This window comes from Chionomys nivalis, chromosome 15 (assembly GCF_950005125.1).
Source record: "Chionomys nivalis chromosome 15, mChiNiv1.1, whole genome shotgun sequence".
NCBI lineage: Eukaryota > Metazoa > Chordata > Mammalia > Rodentia > Cricetidae > Chionomys > Chionomys nivalis.
The window spans coordinates 45,450,823-45,465,847 of NC_080100.1; the positions used below are offsets into that span (position 1 = coordinate 45,450,823).

Sequence of the window (15,025 nt, forward strand, 5' to 3'; positions counted from 1 at the left end):
TAAAGAAAAAAAATAAAAATAAAAACAAGAGAGCTAGTACAAAAAAGCAATATACAAATTATCCATTAATCCTTTAGTGATTCTTGTATTGGTCTAGGAAGGCGCAGTTTCAGTTGTGCTGGCAAATTCATGGTGTTTCTGGGGCTTTGGCTGCTCTTGAAGGGACAGTGTCCTGAGAAGTTTATGTGGAGTTTTGACTAAAGGTTGGAAAGCCTAATGTGTTGGGAGGAAAGCTTTAGTTGTGTTTGGGGGTCTGAGAGTCTAGATTCTACACACTGGCGGGGGGTGAAGGGAGCTTTTGTGCCTGAGATTAAGGCCTAGTTATCTTAGACCCTAATGGATCTAATTAACTGTGGCCATTTGCTGAGCTGTGCTCATTTCTCTCCTTTTCCTCACACAGTTGACTCAGGAGGGGCCAACTTACCTCGGCAAGCAGACACCTTTCCAGATCGAGACCACTTTGGCCGCATATTCTATAATCAGGCAGTTATGTCTTCTAAAAATATCACACAGGTAATTTCTCATTAGTCAAATATGGGTATTGTTTGTCTGTTTAGAAAAAAATCTCCAAATGTCATTTCTATCATGAAATCCCGATGAATTAAAAATAAAGCAGAATTTAGTCGGGCAACACGGCTCAGAGAAATAAATACTCCTGCCACCAAGCCAGTGACTTGAGTCCCACCTCTGGGATCTGCAGGTGGAAATAAGAACAGATTCTCTCTCGAGGGTTCACCTCTGACCTGCCGCACACAAAATAAATGAATAGACATAATAAAAACCAGAATTGAATGTCTAATGTAAGAAAGTCTTGTAACCTGTCTTCAGTGTGAACTTTTACTAATGGCAAGCATGTTCCTGGATTAGAATGAATGCCCATTGCCGAAGGAAAACCGGCTTGAAAAGAAAATCTTTGAAGGACTGATCTATTAGTGCAGAGGAATCTATAGCGGGCGGGTAAAGAGCTACACAGAGATAAGTTTATACTGACCTCGCCTGTTAGAGCAAAGGAGAATGAACTGATGAGTATCACTAGAAGATTCATAATGGTGTTCGACTGTTCAAACGGACGAACTAGAATGCGTGCGCCAATAAATAAACCCCAAAGCTGTGTTGAGAATAAGCTGTTAGGCAAATGTAGAGCCAGTGACCGTGCGTGTGACAGTTGTGCCGTGCTTGTGTGTAAGTGTGCTTGGAGAACAGCACACTCAGCTGTGAACAGTGTGGCGCTGAGGAAGGAAGGAGGAAGATGTGGTCATTCAAGAGGATTGTGGGGACTTAAGTTATAAATTTGAAATATTTCATCTCCTTGACATTGTCAGAGGGTGTGAATAGAAAGCCATGATAAAGGTCTTGTTAGATGTAACTGCCCTATGGACTGTGAGGTGAGCTGGGTTGCTTCTAGACTCCCTAGATGGGCCTGAAATCAGTACTAAGTGTCCTGTAGAGACAGAATAGACAGAGGCAGCCAGAGACGGCATCCAGTGAACTGCTCATGATAGCCTCTGACTTCAGCGCACACAGCCTTCTTAGGGGTGGCCAGAGACCAGGGGTCTCACTCCTGGCCCCACTCCCTGCTAAGCTTTCTCACCCCAGAGGCCTCTCACTGTGTAGCTCCTTTTGTGTCACCTCTTGTTTCTTTCCCCAATTTTTTTAAATACACACTGAATTCCCTTGTTCCTCCTCCTTTTATTCTGTCCTCCCGATCCCACCAAGAACCTGTCCTCAGTAATTGAATAAAGTTTTTTTTTAAAGATTTATTTATTTACTATGTATACAGCATTCTGCCTCCATGTATGCCCGCACGCCAGAAGAGGGCGCCAGATCTCATTATCGATGGTTGTGAGCCACCATGTGGTTGCTGGGAATTGAACCCAGGTCCTCTGGAAGAGCAGCCATCTCTGTCTCCAAGCCTCAGGGTTCTGCTATGTCTGTACGTTTTCTGCTAATGCCTCGGTATGAAATAGAAATGTGTGTGTGGTTTCTGCCCCTGGTTCCTGGTTAGGAAAAGCCTGGGTTCCCATGTTTTTTTTTTTTTTTTTTTTTTTTGGATTTTTCGAGACAGGGTTTCTCCATAGCTTTTTTTGGTTCCTGTCCTGGAACTAGCTCTTCTAGACCAGGCTGGCCTCGAACTCACAGAGATCCGCCTGCCTCTGCCTCCCGAGTGCTGGGATTAAAGGCGTGCGCCACCACTGCCTGGCCTGGGTTCCCATGTTTGGTCTCTATCCTGTTCCTAAGACAGAACTCCTAAGACCCTGGTAGATAAGGATGCCAGGAACATCTTTTATTTTAACGTTTGGTCTTTGATTCCTGGTGCAAAGCTGCTAAATCCTTTCGACTTTCCCGGGCAATTGGAACATCCTTTCTTCTAATGAGGCGACTCCTGATAGACGTTGGCAACCAGAAAGACCAAGCCATGATGAGAAGCTTGGCGCCTTCAGCACTGCTTGCCCCTGACCTTCTGGAGGAGAGGGGCTGGGAATAAAAATGATCCCTCATGCTTGCATGATGAAGCCACCATGCAAATCCCTCCTGCAAAGCCCTAAGGGGCTTTCAAGAGTCCTGGGAGAGCGGCAGATCCTAGCTCCATAGAGACGGAGGCTCCTGCACTCAGAACTCTCCCAAGCTCTGTCTGTGTGCCATCCCTAAGCTGTTCTCTGTGGCCTTTATTAATTACCCAGCAGGTAGAAGGGAAGCATTTGCTTGAGTTCTGTGGGCCATTCTAGCATATTAAATGCAAGGAGAGGGGGGTGGTGAGAGCTCCAGGTTATGGCTAGACAGCCTGAAGCTGGTACTTCTGCCTGTGTTTGGCATTTGAAGTGGGGACAGTCTGGCAGGGCCTGGTGCTCTCTCCAGATAGTGTCATATTAACTGATTTTATTTTCTCTCCCCATCTCTTTTCATCCCACCTTTCCCAGTCGTAAGGAGCAAACCCACATCCTCAGGCCGTACCACTGAACCACATCCCCAGCCCCTTTCTTATATTTTGTCATTTAAAATTAGAGTGATTAAAAGCATCTTTAATCATGTATTATATAAGTCAGCCATCTGCAATGCTATGCCTTGGATATGGCTTGTCCACTGAAGGATTTTTCTGGAAGCCTGGTCTTCGAAGTGATAGTGCTGGAGTGGTAGCCCTTTAAGAGGTGGGTCTAGTGAAGGTGGGTCGGCCGTGGAGCGCTGCCTCCAAAAGGGTCGATTCCTTCAAGAAGGAATTTTATATTTTATACTATTAAAGTACGAGTGTGGATCCCTCTGGTCTCTTGTGTCCTAGCTTGTCATATGACCCTTCTTCCTGTCACATGTTTCTGCCATGATGCCACCTGACATACTGTGATGTAGTTAGAAGGTCCTCACCAGGTGCTGGAGAGATGGCTCAGCATCTAAGAGCACCGATTGCTCTCCCAGAGGACCTGGGTTCGGTTCCCAGCACCCACACGGCAGCTCACAACTGTCAGTAACTCCAGTTCCAGGGGATCCAACACCCTCACACAGACATGCATACAGGCAAAAGACCAATGCACATAAAACAAATAAAGATCGTTAAAGGAGGTGCTTGATCTTTCACCCTCTGAAACTTTGACTCAAATAAACCATTTTTTTTTCTGTGTAAAATTTCCAATCTCGGGTATTGTGTTTGAACAGCACAGAACAGACTAAGATATAACTCTGGCTATGTTGTTTATGCATTTTGACAATGATCAATAGTTACCTCACTCCTATTTTCTACCCCAAGATTGTATTTTACTTAACGTCATTAACCTTGCCCATTGCCGATCTATTTATCCACTTAGCTCTAAGAATGTATCTCTTACAATCTTATCTTTGTAATTTCCTGTATATTTTCAGAAGTAAAAGTGATGTTGACAGATATCTAGACCTTTCATTTGAACTTTGCTTTGAAAGGAAAGAGACTTTTTTAGGTCAAAATGTTTATCTTTTTTATTCTTGGAATTTCACACAGCTATTCTTAACTCTTCTTTCTAGACAGGTCCTGGTAGATTTTTCATACTTTATTGTTGGTTCTTTGTGAGTAGAGGACTATTAGATGAATTTTTATATCTTTACATATTTTCCTGAGATGAGACATGTTATAGTGGTCTCCTGTAACTGTTAAGGCAAATGCCCACACACTGACAGGGTGCAATAGGCTCTCACCTTCATAGACTCTTGTTTCCTTATCGCATGGTGGGCCAGGGGACCCCCTCATCTACTTGAGTTTAAAGACCTCAGAGATTGGGGTCCAACCTTTCTGAGCTCCTGTCTGAGGCCTCCCTGCAGCCTTGTACACACTCAGACTGGCCCCGGCTGGCCCGTGTAGTCTGCTTTCTTCTCATGTATGGGGTCATAATCTTCAGCCTCACTCCCCTGCTACCTTTCATTGCCAGCCGTAGTCCCCTTCCGCAGCTTGCTCTTTGAAAGCCTCTCCTTTCACCCGAGCGCCTCAGCAGCCAGCAAGGTGTTTCTGCTTTGACTAGAAGCTAGTCTCTGTTGAAATAGGCTTTATTTACTAGCTGTGTGAAAGTGCATTTTCTCGGCTGTCCCCCCCCCCATTTGCTCTAAATTTCAAAGGTGTTTAGATGATTACCAATGGTCCCTCTTATCTCACCTCCACCTTCTGTTCTCCTTGACTTAGCTCAGTATTTTTTTTTAAGTTTTTATTGAGCGATATATTTTTATGTGCTCCCCTCCATGCCTCCCCCCTCCCCTTCTACCCTCTCCCATGATCCCCACACTCCCAATTTACTCAGGAGATCTTGTCTTTTTCTACTTTCCATGTAGATTAGATCCATGTATGTCTCTCTTAGGGTCCTCTTTGTTGTCTAGGTTCTCTGGGATTGTGTATCATTATTTTTGAAGTTGACCTCATTGACTGCCTTTGTTTCAAGCATCTATGATCATCTTGAGTGGGTTAAATGAGCTGATGTCATTGTTTTTAAAATGGATTTCAGTAAAGATGAGTAGAAGCTGGGAGAGATGAAAGCGTTGTATCTGGTGACATCAGGCTCTCTGGTGAACAGATCGAGGAGGAGGCATTCTGGGTAAGAAGGACTTCCTGCATTCTGTGTGCCCTTCAACCCTGTTGGTACAGGTGAGCCTGAGTACTTCAGAGTTAACAGTGTTGATCCAGCAACATGGGTGACAGTGATCTGAACTTCTGGCCAGCCATTCAGCTGGAATGCACCTTGTCACTTTTATTTCTAATGGAGGTTCTCCACATAAAGACAGGACCAATACGATAAAGACAATGTCTGCTTTTCAGAATTACTTTGAAAAAAGAAGCAAGATGCGAGGTTGGAAAGGAAACACATTTTGAGTGGTTTTTCTATCCAGCCCTAGGACTCTTCCCTTCTCTGTTGCATTTATCCCAGTCTCTGTTGCACTATCCCGGTCTCTGTTGCATTTATCCCCGGTCTCTGTTGCACTATCCTGGTCTCTGTTGTATTTATCCTGGTCTCTGTTGCATTTATCCCCGTCTCTGTTGCATTATCCCGGTCTCTGTTGCATTTATCCCGGTCTCTGTTGCATTATCCCAGTCTCTGTTGCATTTATCCTGGTCTCTGTTGCATTTATCCTGGTCTCTGTTGCATTTATCCTGGTCTCTGTTGTATTTATCCTGGTCTTTGTTGCATTTATCCTGGTCTTTGTTGCATTTATCCTGGTCTCTGTTGCATTTATCCTAGTCTCTGTTGCTTTTATTCTGGTCTCTATTGCATTTATCCCCAGTCTCTGTTGCATTATCCCAGTATCTGTTGCATTTATCCCAGTCTCTGTTGCATTTGTCCTGGTCTCTGTTGCATTTATCCCAGTATCTATTGCATTTATCTTAGAATGTGTTGAAGTGGAAAATGGTCTCCAGCTCTGCGGTGTGTGTGTGTGTGTAGGTGTGGGTGGGCGCGGGGAACAGGAAGTCCAGAGTTCATATCATTTTTCAGAATGAGGCATAAGACCTCCCTGGCAAGCCTTCTCCTTTCCACTGAATGGTCTGTTGGTCTATGTTTGTAATTCATTTTGCTATAATGAGAACCAGTTTCTGTTGGCCCGGGCAAGACCTGGAGGGTAATGGATTTGTCTGCTGAGTCCCATGTGGTTGTCTGTGGTTTGTAGTACCTTATTTCTGCTACACAGAAAACATGCTGTGGAAGAGACAACAGCAGTCATTTCAGTGGGATACGTGTCGCCCGTGGGTCATCCATGGTCTCCTCCTCCTTTCTTGCTCGTAAGTCATAGAATCATGCTTGGCTTCCTTCTCTCCTTTTTCTCTGCCACACAGCAGGGTCCCTCTCCGGTGGTGGGGGGATTGGTGCCTCTCAGAGTTTGTGGAGTTCATCTTTGTCCTCCATGTCCCTTTCGGCATAGTACTGAAGATGTGCTTACAACCCAAGCCAAGTCTACTCCTCACGGTGTAGCCATGCATTTGATGGCATTTTAGTTCTTAGTGGACAGTGGAGAATTTTCTCTACAGCTCCGACACTTTGGATCCCAGAGTGGCCTTGCATAGGATTTGCACAGGGGCACACTTTGGGCTGGGAGCACTTGTCAGTGCCATTACACTCCGGGATCCCTGGGTCCTGTGAGCAGAAGATAGGGTGGCAGGATGCTTCTGTATATGTCCTCCCTGTGTCCTGTTGTGGGTGACAGACACCCACAACAGAATTGAATGATGAGCTGAGACTGTGTGATACTGACTGGTTTAGCTGATGACTTATCTGTGTTGTGCTCTTTTCATCTTTATTGCTATTATCAGCGTCTATCTGCTCGCATAGCATTAAAATCTTATTTAAATACTTGTGATTAGGCGGCTGGAAAGATGGGTCAGCCATCTCTCACCACCAGTAACATCTGTTCCAGGGGCTCTAGTCCCCGTTTCTGGTCTCTTCAGACTCTTGCATACACACGGTACGCATAAAACTCACACCGGCACACACATACACATACATAAAAATAAATGGATGGGTGGTTCACACCTTTAATCTCAGCCTTTGATTCAAAGGCAGAGGCAGGTGGGAAGTCCATGAGTTTGAGACTAGCCTGGTCTATATATTGAATTTTTATCCAGCCAGGGCTGCATAGTAAGAGCCCATCTCAATAAATAAATATTTATTTAATTATTGAGTAAATCAAATATACTTGTGACTAGAAAGGCTTTCTTTGTTATTGATGAAACATTTGAGAATTTTGATTCCTATGGGCATAGTAACTACACCTCTTGCAGGGGTTTTTGTTTTTTGTGGTTTTTTTTTTTTTTTTTTTGGTTTTTCAAGACAGGGTTTCTCTGTGGTTTTGGAGCCTGTCCTGGAACTAGCTCTTGTAGACCAGGCTGGTCTCGAACTCACAGAGATCCGCCTGCCTCTGCCTCCCGAGTGCTGGGATTAAAGGCGTGCGCCACCACCGCCCAGCTTGCAGGGGTTTTTGTGCTTTTAAAATTTTTATTTATTTACCTAATTATTTATTTTATATGCGTGAGTGTTTTGCCTGCATGTGTGTCTGTGTATCATGTATGTGCCTAGTGCTCTCGGAGGCCAGAAGTGGGTGCCTGACACCCCTCCCACCTCGTGTTTTTAAATTATGTAGCAGAATTATGAAAATACAGCTCATTCATTGACTGTGAAACTTTAGTTGTGTTTTGGGTATCACTGATCAAGCTTCTTGTATCTTTTTATCTTCTCATTAGCAGTCACTCTCTGTTCCTGCCCAATCTTCCAAGCCACGGATCTCCTTTGCCTCTATGGGTTGGTCTGTTGTGAACATCGTCTGTAACTTTGTCTCCTTCATTTACTATGATGGCTGTGTCACTCTCTGGGGCAGAGCAGAATTGTCCTTGGCCTTCATCCTCCATATCTACCGTAGATTAATAGTTTAGAGGTGGTTGGAGCCTTTGAAGAGTAGAATAGTATTATGACGTTTTAGTTAATGGTAGACTTCATAGATGAAGGTGGTCCTGAGGTTGTATTACAGACGGCTTAGCCTTCTGTTTGTGGAATTCTACTCCTTGCTATTTGCCCTATGATGAAATTGTCTAACTTTGCATTTTCCATAATTTATCCATGCTGTTATTCAACACTCAGCTACACTACTGAAGTCAGTTGTGCCTCCATTGTATTTACTTGAGGCAGAGGGTTGTTTTGTTGTTATTGTTGTTTGTTTTCAGTGCTGGGGATTGAAACTAGAGTCTCTTTCATAGTAGACTTAGAAGTCACTACCACAGAGCCACGTGCCTCAACCAAGGTAAATGGTTTATCTATTGCACTAGAACATACTGTCTGCAAACTTGGCAGTGTAGAACAGTAGTGCATGTTTGTTATCCTGATCTGGGCGTTGGAGTCTAGGCCTAACTCGGGGTCTCACAAGTACAGTGGCCTGAGAGTTTGACGTGAGGGCTCACTTCCTAGCGCCCTCATGTGATTGTTGACTGAATTGGTTCTTTCCAGGCTTCCCTCAGTTCATCTTGGCTTTTGGCTGGAGGGCCATCCTTCGTCCCTTGCCACGTGAAATCCCAGAGCATTTCACAGCTTGCTACTTGGCTCCATCAGAGCAAGAAAGGGAGACAAAAGAGGTACCACAAGTGAGAGGGTTACAAGGAGTGGTTTCAGTCGGCCGTACTCCTAGGGATGGCACCGGATGGGGACACCAGGGGCAGTGCTTACTAATCCGAAGTTTGCCACGTCCAACTGCCTTTCCCTGAGCATGGGCTAGCTGGTGTCGGGAGGGTGCACTGTTGATTTCCTTGGTTGCAGAGGAACTGTGGAGAAGATGCATCTGAAATACCCCAAGCAATATGGCGGAAGTCTGTGAGCTCAGGTGTTAATACTTGGTCCGTTACTCATTTACCTCTGAGTCCTCTCCTGCCTCCGTAGCTCTGCTCCCTCTGTAGCTCTCCTCGCCCACCCTTCCGCCAGGATGGTGGTGGTAGCAATTAGGATAGACTGGGTAGTGTGAACATTTCTTTCTAAGGACTCTGGAGGCTGGAGGGCCCCACAGATCTGAGTGCATGGTTGGTTTGGGCTCAGGACTTGGTAAGGGCCTCCTCCTGGCTTTGTCCTCACTTGACAGAGAGATTTTTGTCTCTGTTTACAGGGACCTTGATGACATCGTGGGCTCCACCCTCATGACCGTATAACCTCAGCTGCCTCTCTGAGGCTTCCCCTCCAGATCCCACTGGGGATTAAGGCTTTACCATGAATTTAGGAGGGGACGCAAACGCTCCTTCCATAGCAGATGGCGTGCTGGCACTCCTGTCTCCTCCCGCCCCCACCCTCACCCTCGTATCCAGCCCCGCTGACGGTTGCTATTCTTCCTCTCCTCTGTTCTCTGGTTGTTTTCCTGGAACTCCACTCTGCCTGTTGGGTTTTTTTAGGTCTTATTTTTGAAAACTGTTCTCTTTTTGAATCTTACATCACCGCGACTCTGCTCTAAGTTCCTTGAGCCTTTTCCTTCTGGAACACGCAGATAGTTTGAGCTGAACCAGTGTTGTCACAGAGAGTACAGGGTTCTGAGGTAAAAGTGTCTTCTGTTCGCTTAGAAGGATGGTTCTCCACCTTCCTGCTGCTGTGACCCTTTAATACCTCATGCGGTGCTGACCCCAACCATAAAATTATTGTTGTTGCTACTTCATAAGTGTAATTTTGCTACTGTTATGAATTGTGATGTAAATATCTGTGTTTTCCCATGATCTTAGGTGACCCCTGTGGAAGGGTTAATCAACCCCAAAGGGGTCATGACCCACACGTTGAACTTTACAAAAGGTCCAGAATTTTTCAGATATTCATAAAGTGCAGAGATAGTTAAATACTCAGACATACCACACAGATTTAGGGCGTTGGTATTTTATTTTATTATTATTTTGCCTCACTCACTGTGAAGGAAGGCATTTAGATATTAACAATGAATCTATCCACGATTCATTTATCCCTCAAACCTGGTAGGCCACTGGGGTCTGTCTGCTACTGTAAACTTGGATACAATGAGTGTTGCTTGTGTGTATGAGGAGGGATTTTTGTAGCTGTAGATGTCTTGAAAGCACACTTCTGGGTGACTGTTAAACCAAATGATAAGGGAAGCCACTGCTTTATTACATTAACAGTTAAATGCTGAAGACAGTTTAATAACAAACACAAAGCGTTTAGTAAACGGAAAAGGTCTTTTTTTGATGGCCACGTAGTTGGGAGATTGTTAGCTCGCAGTACAACCCTTTGAGCTTAATATTAGTGTGGTGTGCGGCTCACCGAAGTAGCGTCTCTGCGGATGTAAGGCCAGTTGATGGAACATTGGCATCAGAAACACAAGCTGTTTTCATGTGGTACCTTAAAAAATTCATGATATTATACTTTTCTTTGGTAATATTTTTCTTACCGTTAATGAGCATTTAGCTAAACTCTTACGTGTTATTCTTTATGGCATGCTAATCTTCAAACAAGGATTTTCTTAAGCTTTTTCTAAAATGGGAAGCTTTTGAGCACTCACATGTAAACATTATTGGTGACTCCTTGTAAGTATCACCCAGCTTCAACATAATTCACTTTCTTCTTTAGATTTTAAAAGTTGTATTTATTGGGGGCTGGAGAGATGGCTCATTGGTTAAGAGCATTGCCTGCTCTTCCAAAGGTCCTGAGTTCAATTCCCGGCAACCACATGGTGGCTCACAACCATCTGTGATGAGGTCTGGTGCCCTCTTCTGGCCTGCAGGCATACACACAGACAGAATATTGTGTACATAATAAATAAAATAAATATTTAAAAAAAGTTGTATTTATTATTTGTGTGTGTGTGTGCTACAAGGCCAGCTTTCAACAGGTCAGAGAAATCGAGAGGAGGCGTGGCGTCGGCACAGGAGACGTTTTTCTGAGGGAAAAAGCTGAATTCATTTTATTTTTCTTTCTGTTGCTTGTTCTTACTCTCCTCCTTTTCTGTTCTGTTCTTCTACCCTGACCTTTTCTTCCTCCTCTCTGACATCTCCTTCTTTTTCCTTCTTTCTTTTCTTCCTTCCTCCCTTCTTCCCAGTTATTCTCCTTCTATATCTTTCCTGCAGTTTTCCTTCTTTTATATCTCTTATTTCTCTCTTATCCCTTTTATACCTCCTAAGACAAAAACTTCTATGCAAGAAAGGATTACCTCACAAACACAAGTTACATATTTTCCAAAAACAAAATCTTTTCACTGTTGCGCACTGCGCTCCCGTGTCTGCGTTCCGTGCACTAGACCCCAGTTACTGAGCTTCTGGCAAGGGGCAGGAGGTTAAAATACACAGACAGAGAGACAGCGACACAGGTCATCCTTGAATTCCCCAAGAATGCCCCCTTTATTGTGTTCAGGGGCAGATTATATAGAGATAGCCACGCCCCAGCCAAACCCACCAGAAACCACTCTCCTGCCATCAGGAACTCCTGAAGGTCTCGTGCTCAGAGCAGCTGTAGGCACTCAGATCAGGGGATTACAAGAAATTCAGGATCTGGGGTCTCACTGCTCCCAACATTTCACAGGAAGAAATCACATTACGATCACAAGTTACATGTTTTCCTTTCAAGTCCACAGTCATTAAACATTTCTCTTCACCCAAGGGCAATGATTCTTTTATAATTGATTAACAAAGTTTTAAACAAGCTAAATGTATTTCAGCCCGTTCCTTTTGCACTGGGGGCAGCTGTCTGTGGTTTCAGCATAGCAGATTGATGTCCTGCTTCTGCTCTGCAAAACCTTTAAACAACTGGTCTAGCTAACCATCTATTTTTCTTTACACACAACAGGATCATTTAATTTTCTTGTACAACTTTGTTTTTCAAGGTGCGTACCAGGGCCTGTGATTAATTCTATAAATTACATGACCAAGGAACTCAGGCCTAACCTTGGGTGCAGGAACGTAATTGCTTTCTTTAATCATCAGCCTGGTTTCCCACAGGCAGAATTCATGGGTCTATAATACATGAAACTTCCTTGTTTTTATTTTCCATCTTCTGCAGATCTCACAGGGGACGGTGACTTCTACCTAATTTTGCCCTTTTTGTACCTTTTATTGGAACAACTTTTAGAATAACCCAAGCCATTTTCCTGATCATCTTTACTGTCTTAACCACCTTTATCTTTTAGGCTGACCCAGAAAGTCTAGTTAAATCACAGATCTAACTAAGCATCATTGTTCTTATAAAACTCGTCTGCATTATTATCTGTAGGGTGCCCAGGGCGGAGTGGAATTTTCCTATGAAACAATCACACTATACTAGATACAGTGGGATCCTTGCACATAGTAACCACACCATGCCAAACATAGGAACACGGCAGCAGCAAGCAGAGGGAGCACAGCAGAGCAAGGGGGTATTCTGGAAACAATCCAGGGCTTTGGCTCTCCAGCATGGAGTCATCATAACTTTTGTATCTGGTAGTTGTATTCCATCAGCTCCATTGCTGACTGCAGGTCCCCTGACATGGCTACTGATGCTTATGTGTGGTGTGTGTGTGTCCACTCTTATTCTTTTTTTTTTTATTGTATACAATATTCTGTCTGTGTGTGTGCCTGAAGGACAGAAGAGGGCGCCAGACCTCTTTACAGATGGTTGTGAGCCACCATGTGGTTGCTGGGAATTGAACTCAGGACCTTTGGAAGAGCAGGCAATGCTCTTAACCAATGAGCCATCTCTCCAGCCCCCTCCACTCTTAAGAGTGCATGAATGTGCAGAGGCCAGAGGTTAATATTAGGTCATTCTCCACCTTCTTTCTTTCTTTTTTATGTATTTACTATTTGTGTGTGTGCGTGCGTGTGTGTGTGTGTGTGTGTGTGTGTGGTGTCTTGAGACAGGATCTTTTACTTACTAACTGGGAAGCTGACAAACTCACCATTTTAGCTATGCTCTCTGGCCAGCAAGTTCTTGGAATCCTCTTCTCTATGCTGGGGTTATACACATCTGTACCTATGGCTGTTCACATGGGTGCTGTGAATTCAGGTTGAGCAGCAAGCACTCTCAACAGCAGACCATCTCTCTAATCCTTCCACTTTATTTTCTTGAGGCAAAGTGTTTTGCTTTCAATGAATTTACCAATTTGACTAGACCAGGGGAGCCGTGAAATCCAGGGACCCAGCTTTCTCTGCCTCTCTAGCACTAGGATTACAGGTATACAGACTGTGCCCAACTGTTTTACATGGTTATCGGGGATCACTTTGCCAACTCAACCATTGGAGTAACTTTTCCAATGCAAATGTTAGCATTAGTTTTGTATTTAATATTTGTGCTACCACAAGATACTAACAACATTCATTCAAACAATTATTTCAACGCCCCAAGAGGTATTTATTTATATAAAGTGATTATTTAGAGGGTGCAGTATTATCAGTTCCCGTCTGAGGAAGTTTTATTGAAGTGAGTGTGTGGTAGGTTTCTTTTCTCAGACTAGTAGTTTACCAGGCCAGTGTGGTCCTGACAGACTCTTCATCTACATGTTCTGTAAGAGCGAAACATAAGCCCTGCAAACTAGTTTCGTACAAGAGGTCAAGGCACTATTCCAGGACACGGGAGAGATGGCTCAGTGGTTAAGAGCACTTGCCGCTCTTCCAGAGAACCTGACTCCCACTCCTTGCATCCGTACCACGGTGCTCACAAACTGTAAGTCCAGTTTCTAGGGGTCAGATCAGACGCCTTCTTCCCTTCTCTGTGGGTACCTGCTCACACACTTTGGATATGTACAGACAGACACATACATATAAGTTAAAACAACAACAAAAGAGATTTTTTTCCTAGTCACAAAGATTGTGTGTGCCTGGAGGCTGTATTTTAGGAGTTGGGAGGATCATGAGTTCTAGGCTAGTCTAGGGGACACAATAAGAACCATCATCTTAGGACTCCATTTCTAAAGTGAGGTCCAGGGATCAGCTCTTCGTATCAGCTAGGCACTGCGGTGTTTGTAGGAACGTTGTGCCAATGCCAGGTGTTTCCTGTTGGAGTCTCACCTCATGGCTTGCCTGTGCCTCCTTTGCAGATAGCTGTGGTCATGGGCTCCTGCACAGCGGGAGGTGCATATGTGCCTGCAATGGCGGATGAAAACATCATTGTCCAGAAGCAGGGTACTATCTTCTTAGGTGGACCACCCTTGGTAAGAATATTATCTTGGTTGAATGGTTATTGATTCATTAGAGTTAAATATAGACACATGAACTATTATAAGCTTTAAAAATATGGTAAGTATAATGCATCACAGAAATTTACTGTCTAATAAATCTTAATTATTTGTTTCAATGGTATTAAACATATTTGCATTATCATGTAGATATTGCCATATCCAGCCCTAGAACTTTTTTTATTTTCTGCTGTTGCCTTGGCAACCACCTTTCTCTTTTTCTTCTTTCTTTCTTTCCTTCTCTCTCTCTCCTTTTGTCTTCCTGTCTCTCCCTTCCTTTCCTTTTCTTTCTTTTTCTTTTTTTCTTTTTCTTTCTTTTTTTTTTTTTTTTTGAGAGACAGGGACACACTGTTTAGCTCTGGTTGGCCTAGAATTCACTATGTAGATCAATCAGGCCTTGAACTCACAGAGAACCTCCTGTCTCTGCTAGTATTAAAGGTATGTGCCCTGTCTAGTCCCACCATTCTCTTTGTTGAGTCTTGAGTCTTAAGAATTTGACCATACTAGGTTATATATAGTATTAATTTTGGGTAAAATGTTAAGAAATATGCTTTTGTGTGCCTCCATGTACATAATGAAATTTTGGAAAAGACGGAATAAATGCAGAGTGGAAGAAACATGAAATAATTTTGACTTTTTGAGAATTTTGGAATGCCTAGCTTATTCTAGAAGGTGTTTTGAGCTGGATATCATAGTACATGCTGTATTCCTAACAGTTAGAAAGTAGAGGCAGGAGGATCAGAAACAATAAAACGTTATTCAGACATTGAAAGGAATGGGGAAGTTCTTCACATTATGGATGGGAAACATGTGAGGCACACACAAAAATATGATTCCATGTTTGAGAATATTTAAGGGAGCCAAATCCATGGTGATAGAAAGTAGAATAGTGGCTGTCAGGATCTAGAAGGGAGAGTAATGG

At 43.6% G+C, this 15,025-nt stretch overlaps 1 protein-coding gene across 1 annotated transcript in view; it reads left to right on the forward strand.

Annotated features, from left to right (window-relative positions):
* Positions 1–15,025, forward strand: part of Mccc2 (methylcrotonyl-CoA carboxylase subunit 2) — a 61,820-nt gene that overhangs the window by 23,716 nt on the left and 23,079 nt on the right. Inside the window, exons 6-7 of the mRNA XM_057790129.1 lie at positions 401–513; positions 13,966–14,079. Coding sequence (XP_057646112.1) covers positions 401–513; positions 13,966–14,079 — 227 coding nt within the window. The remainder of the gene's footprint in view (positions 1–400; positions 514–13,965; positions 14,080–15,025) is intronic.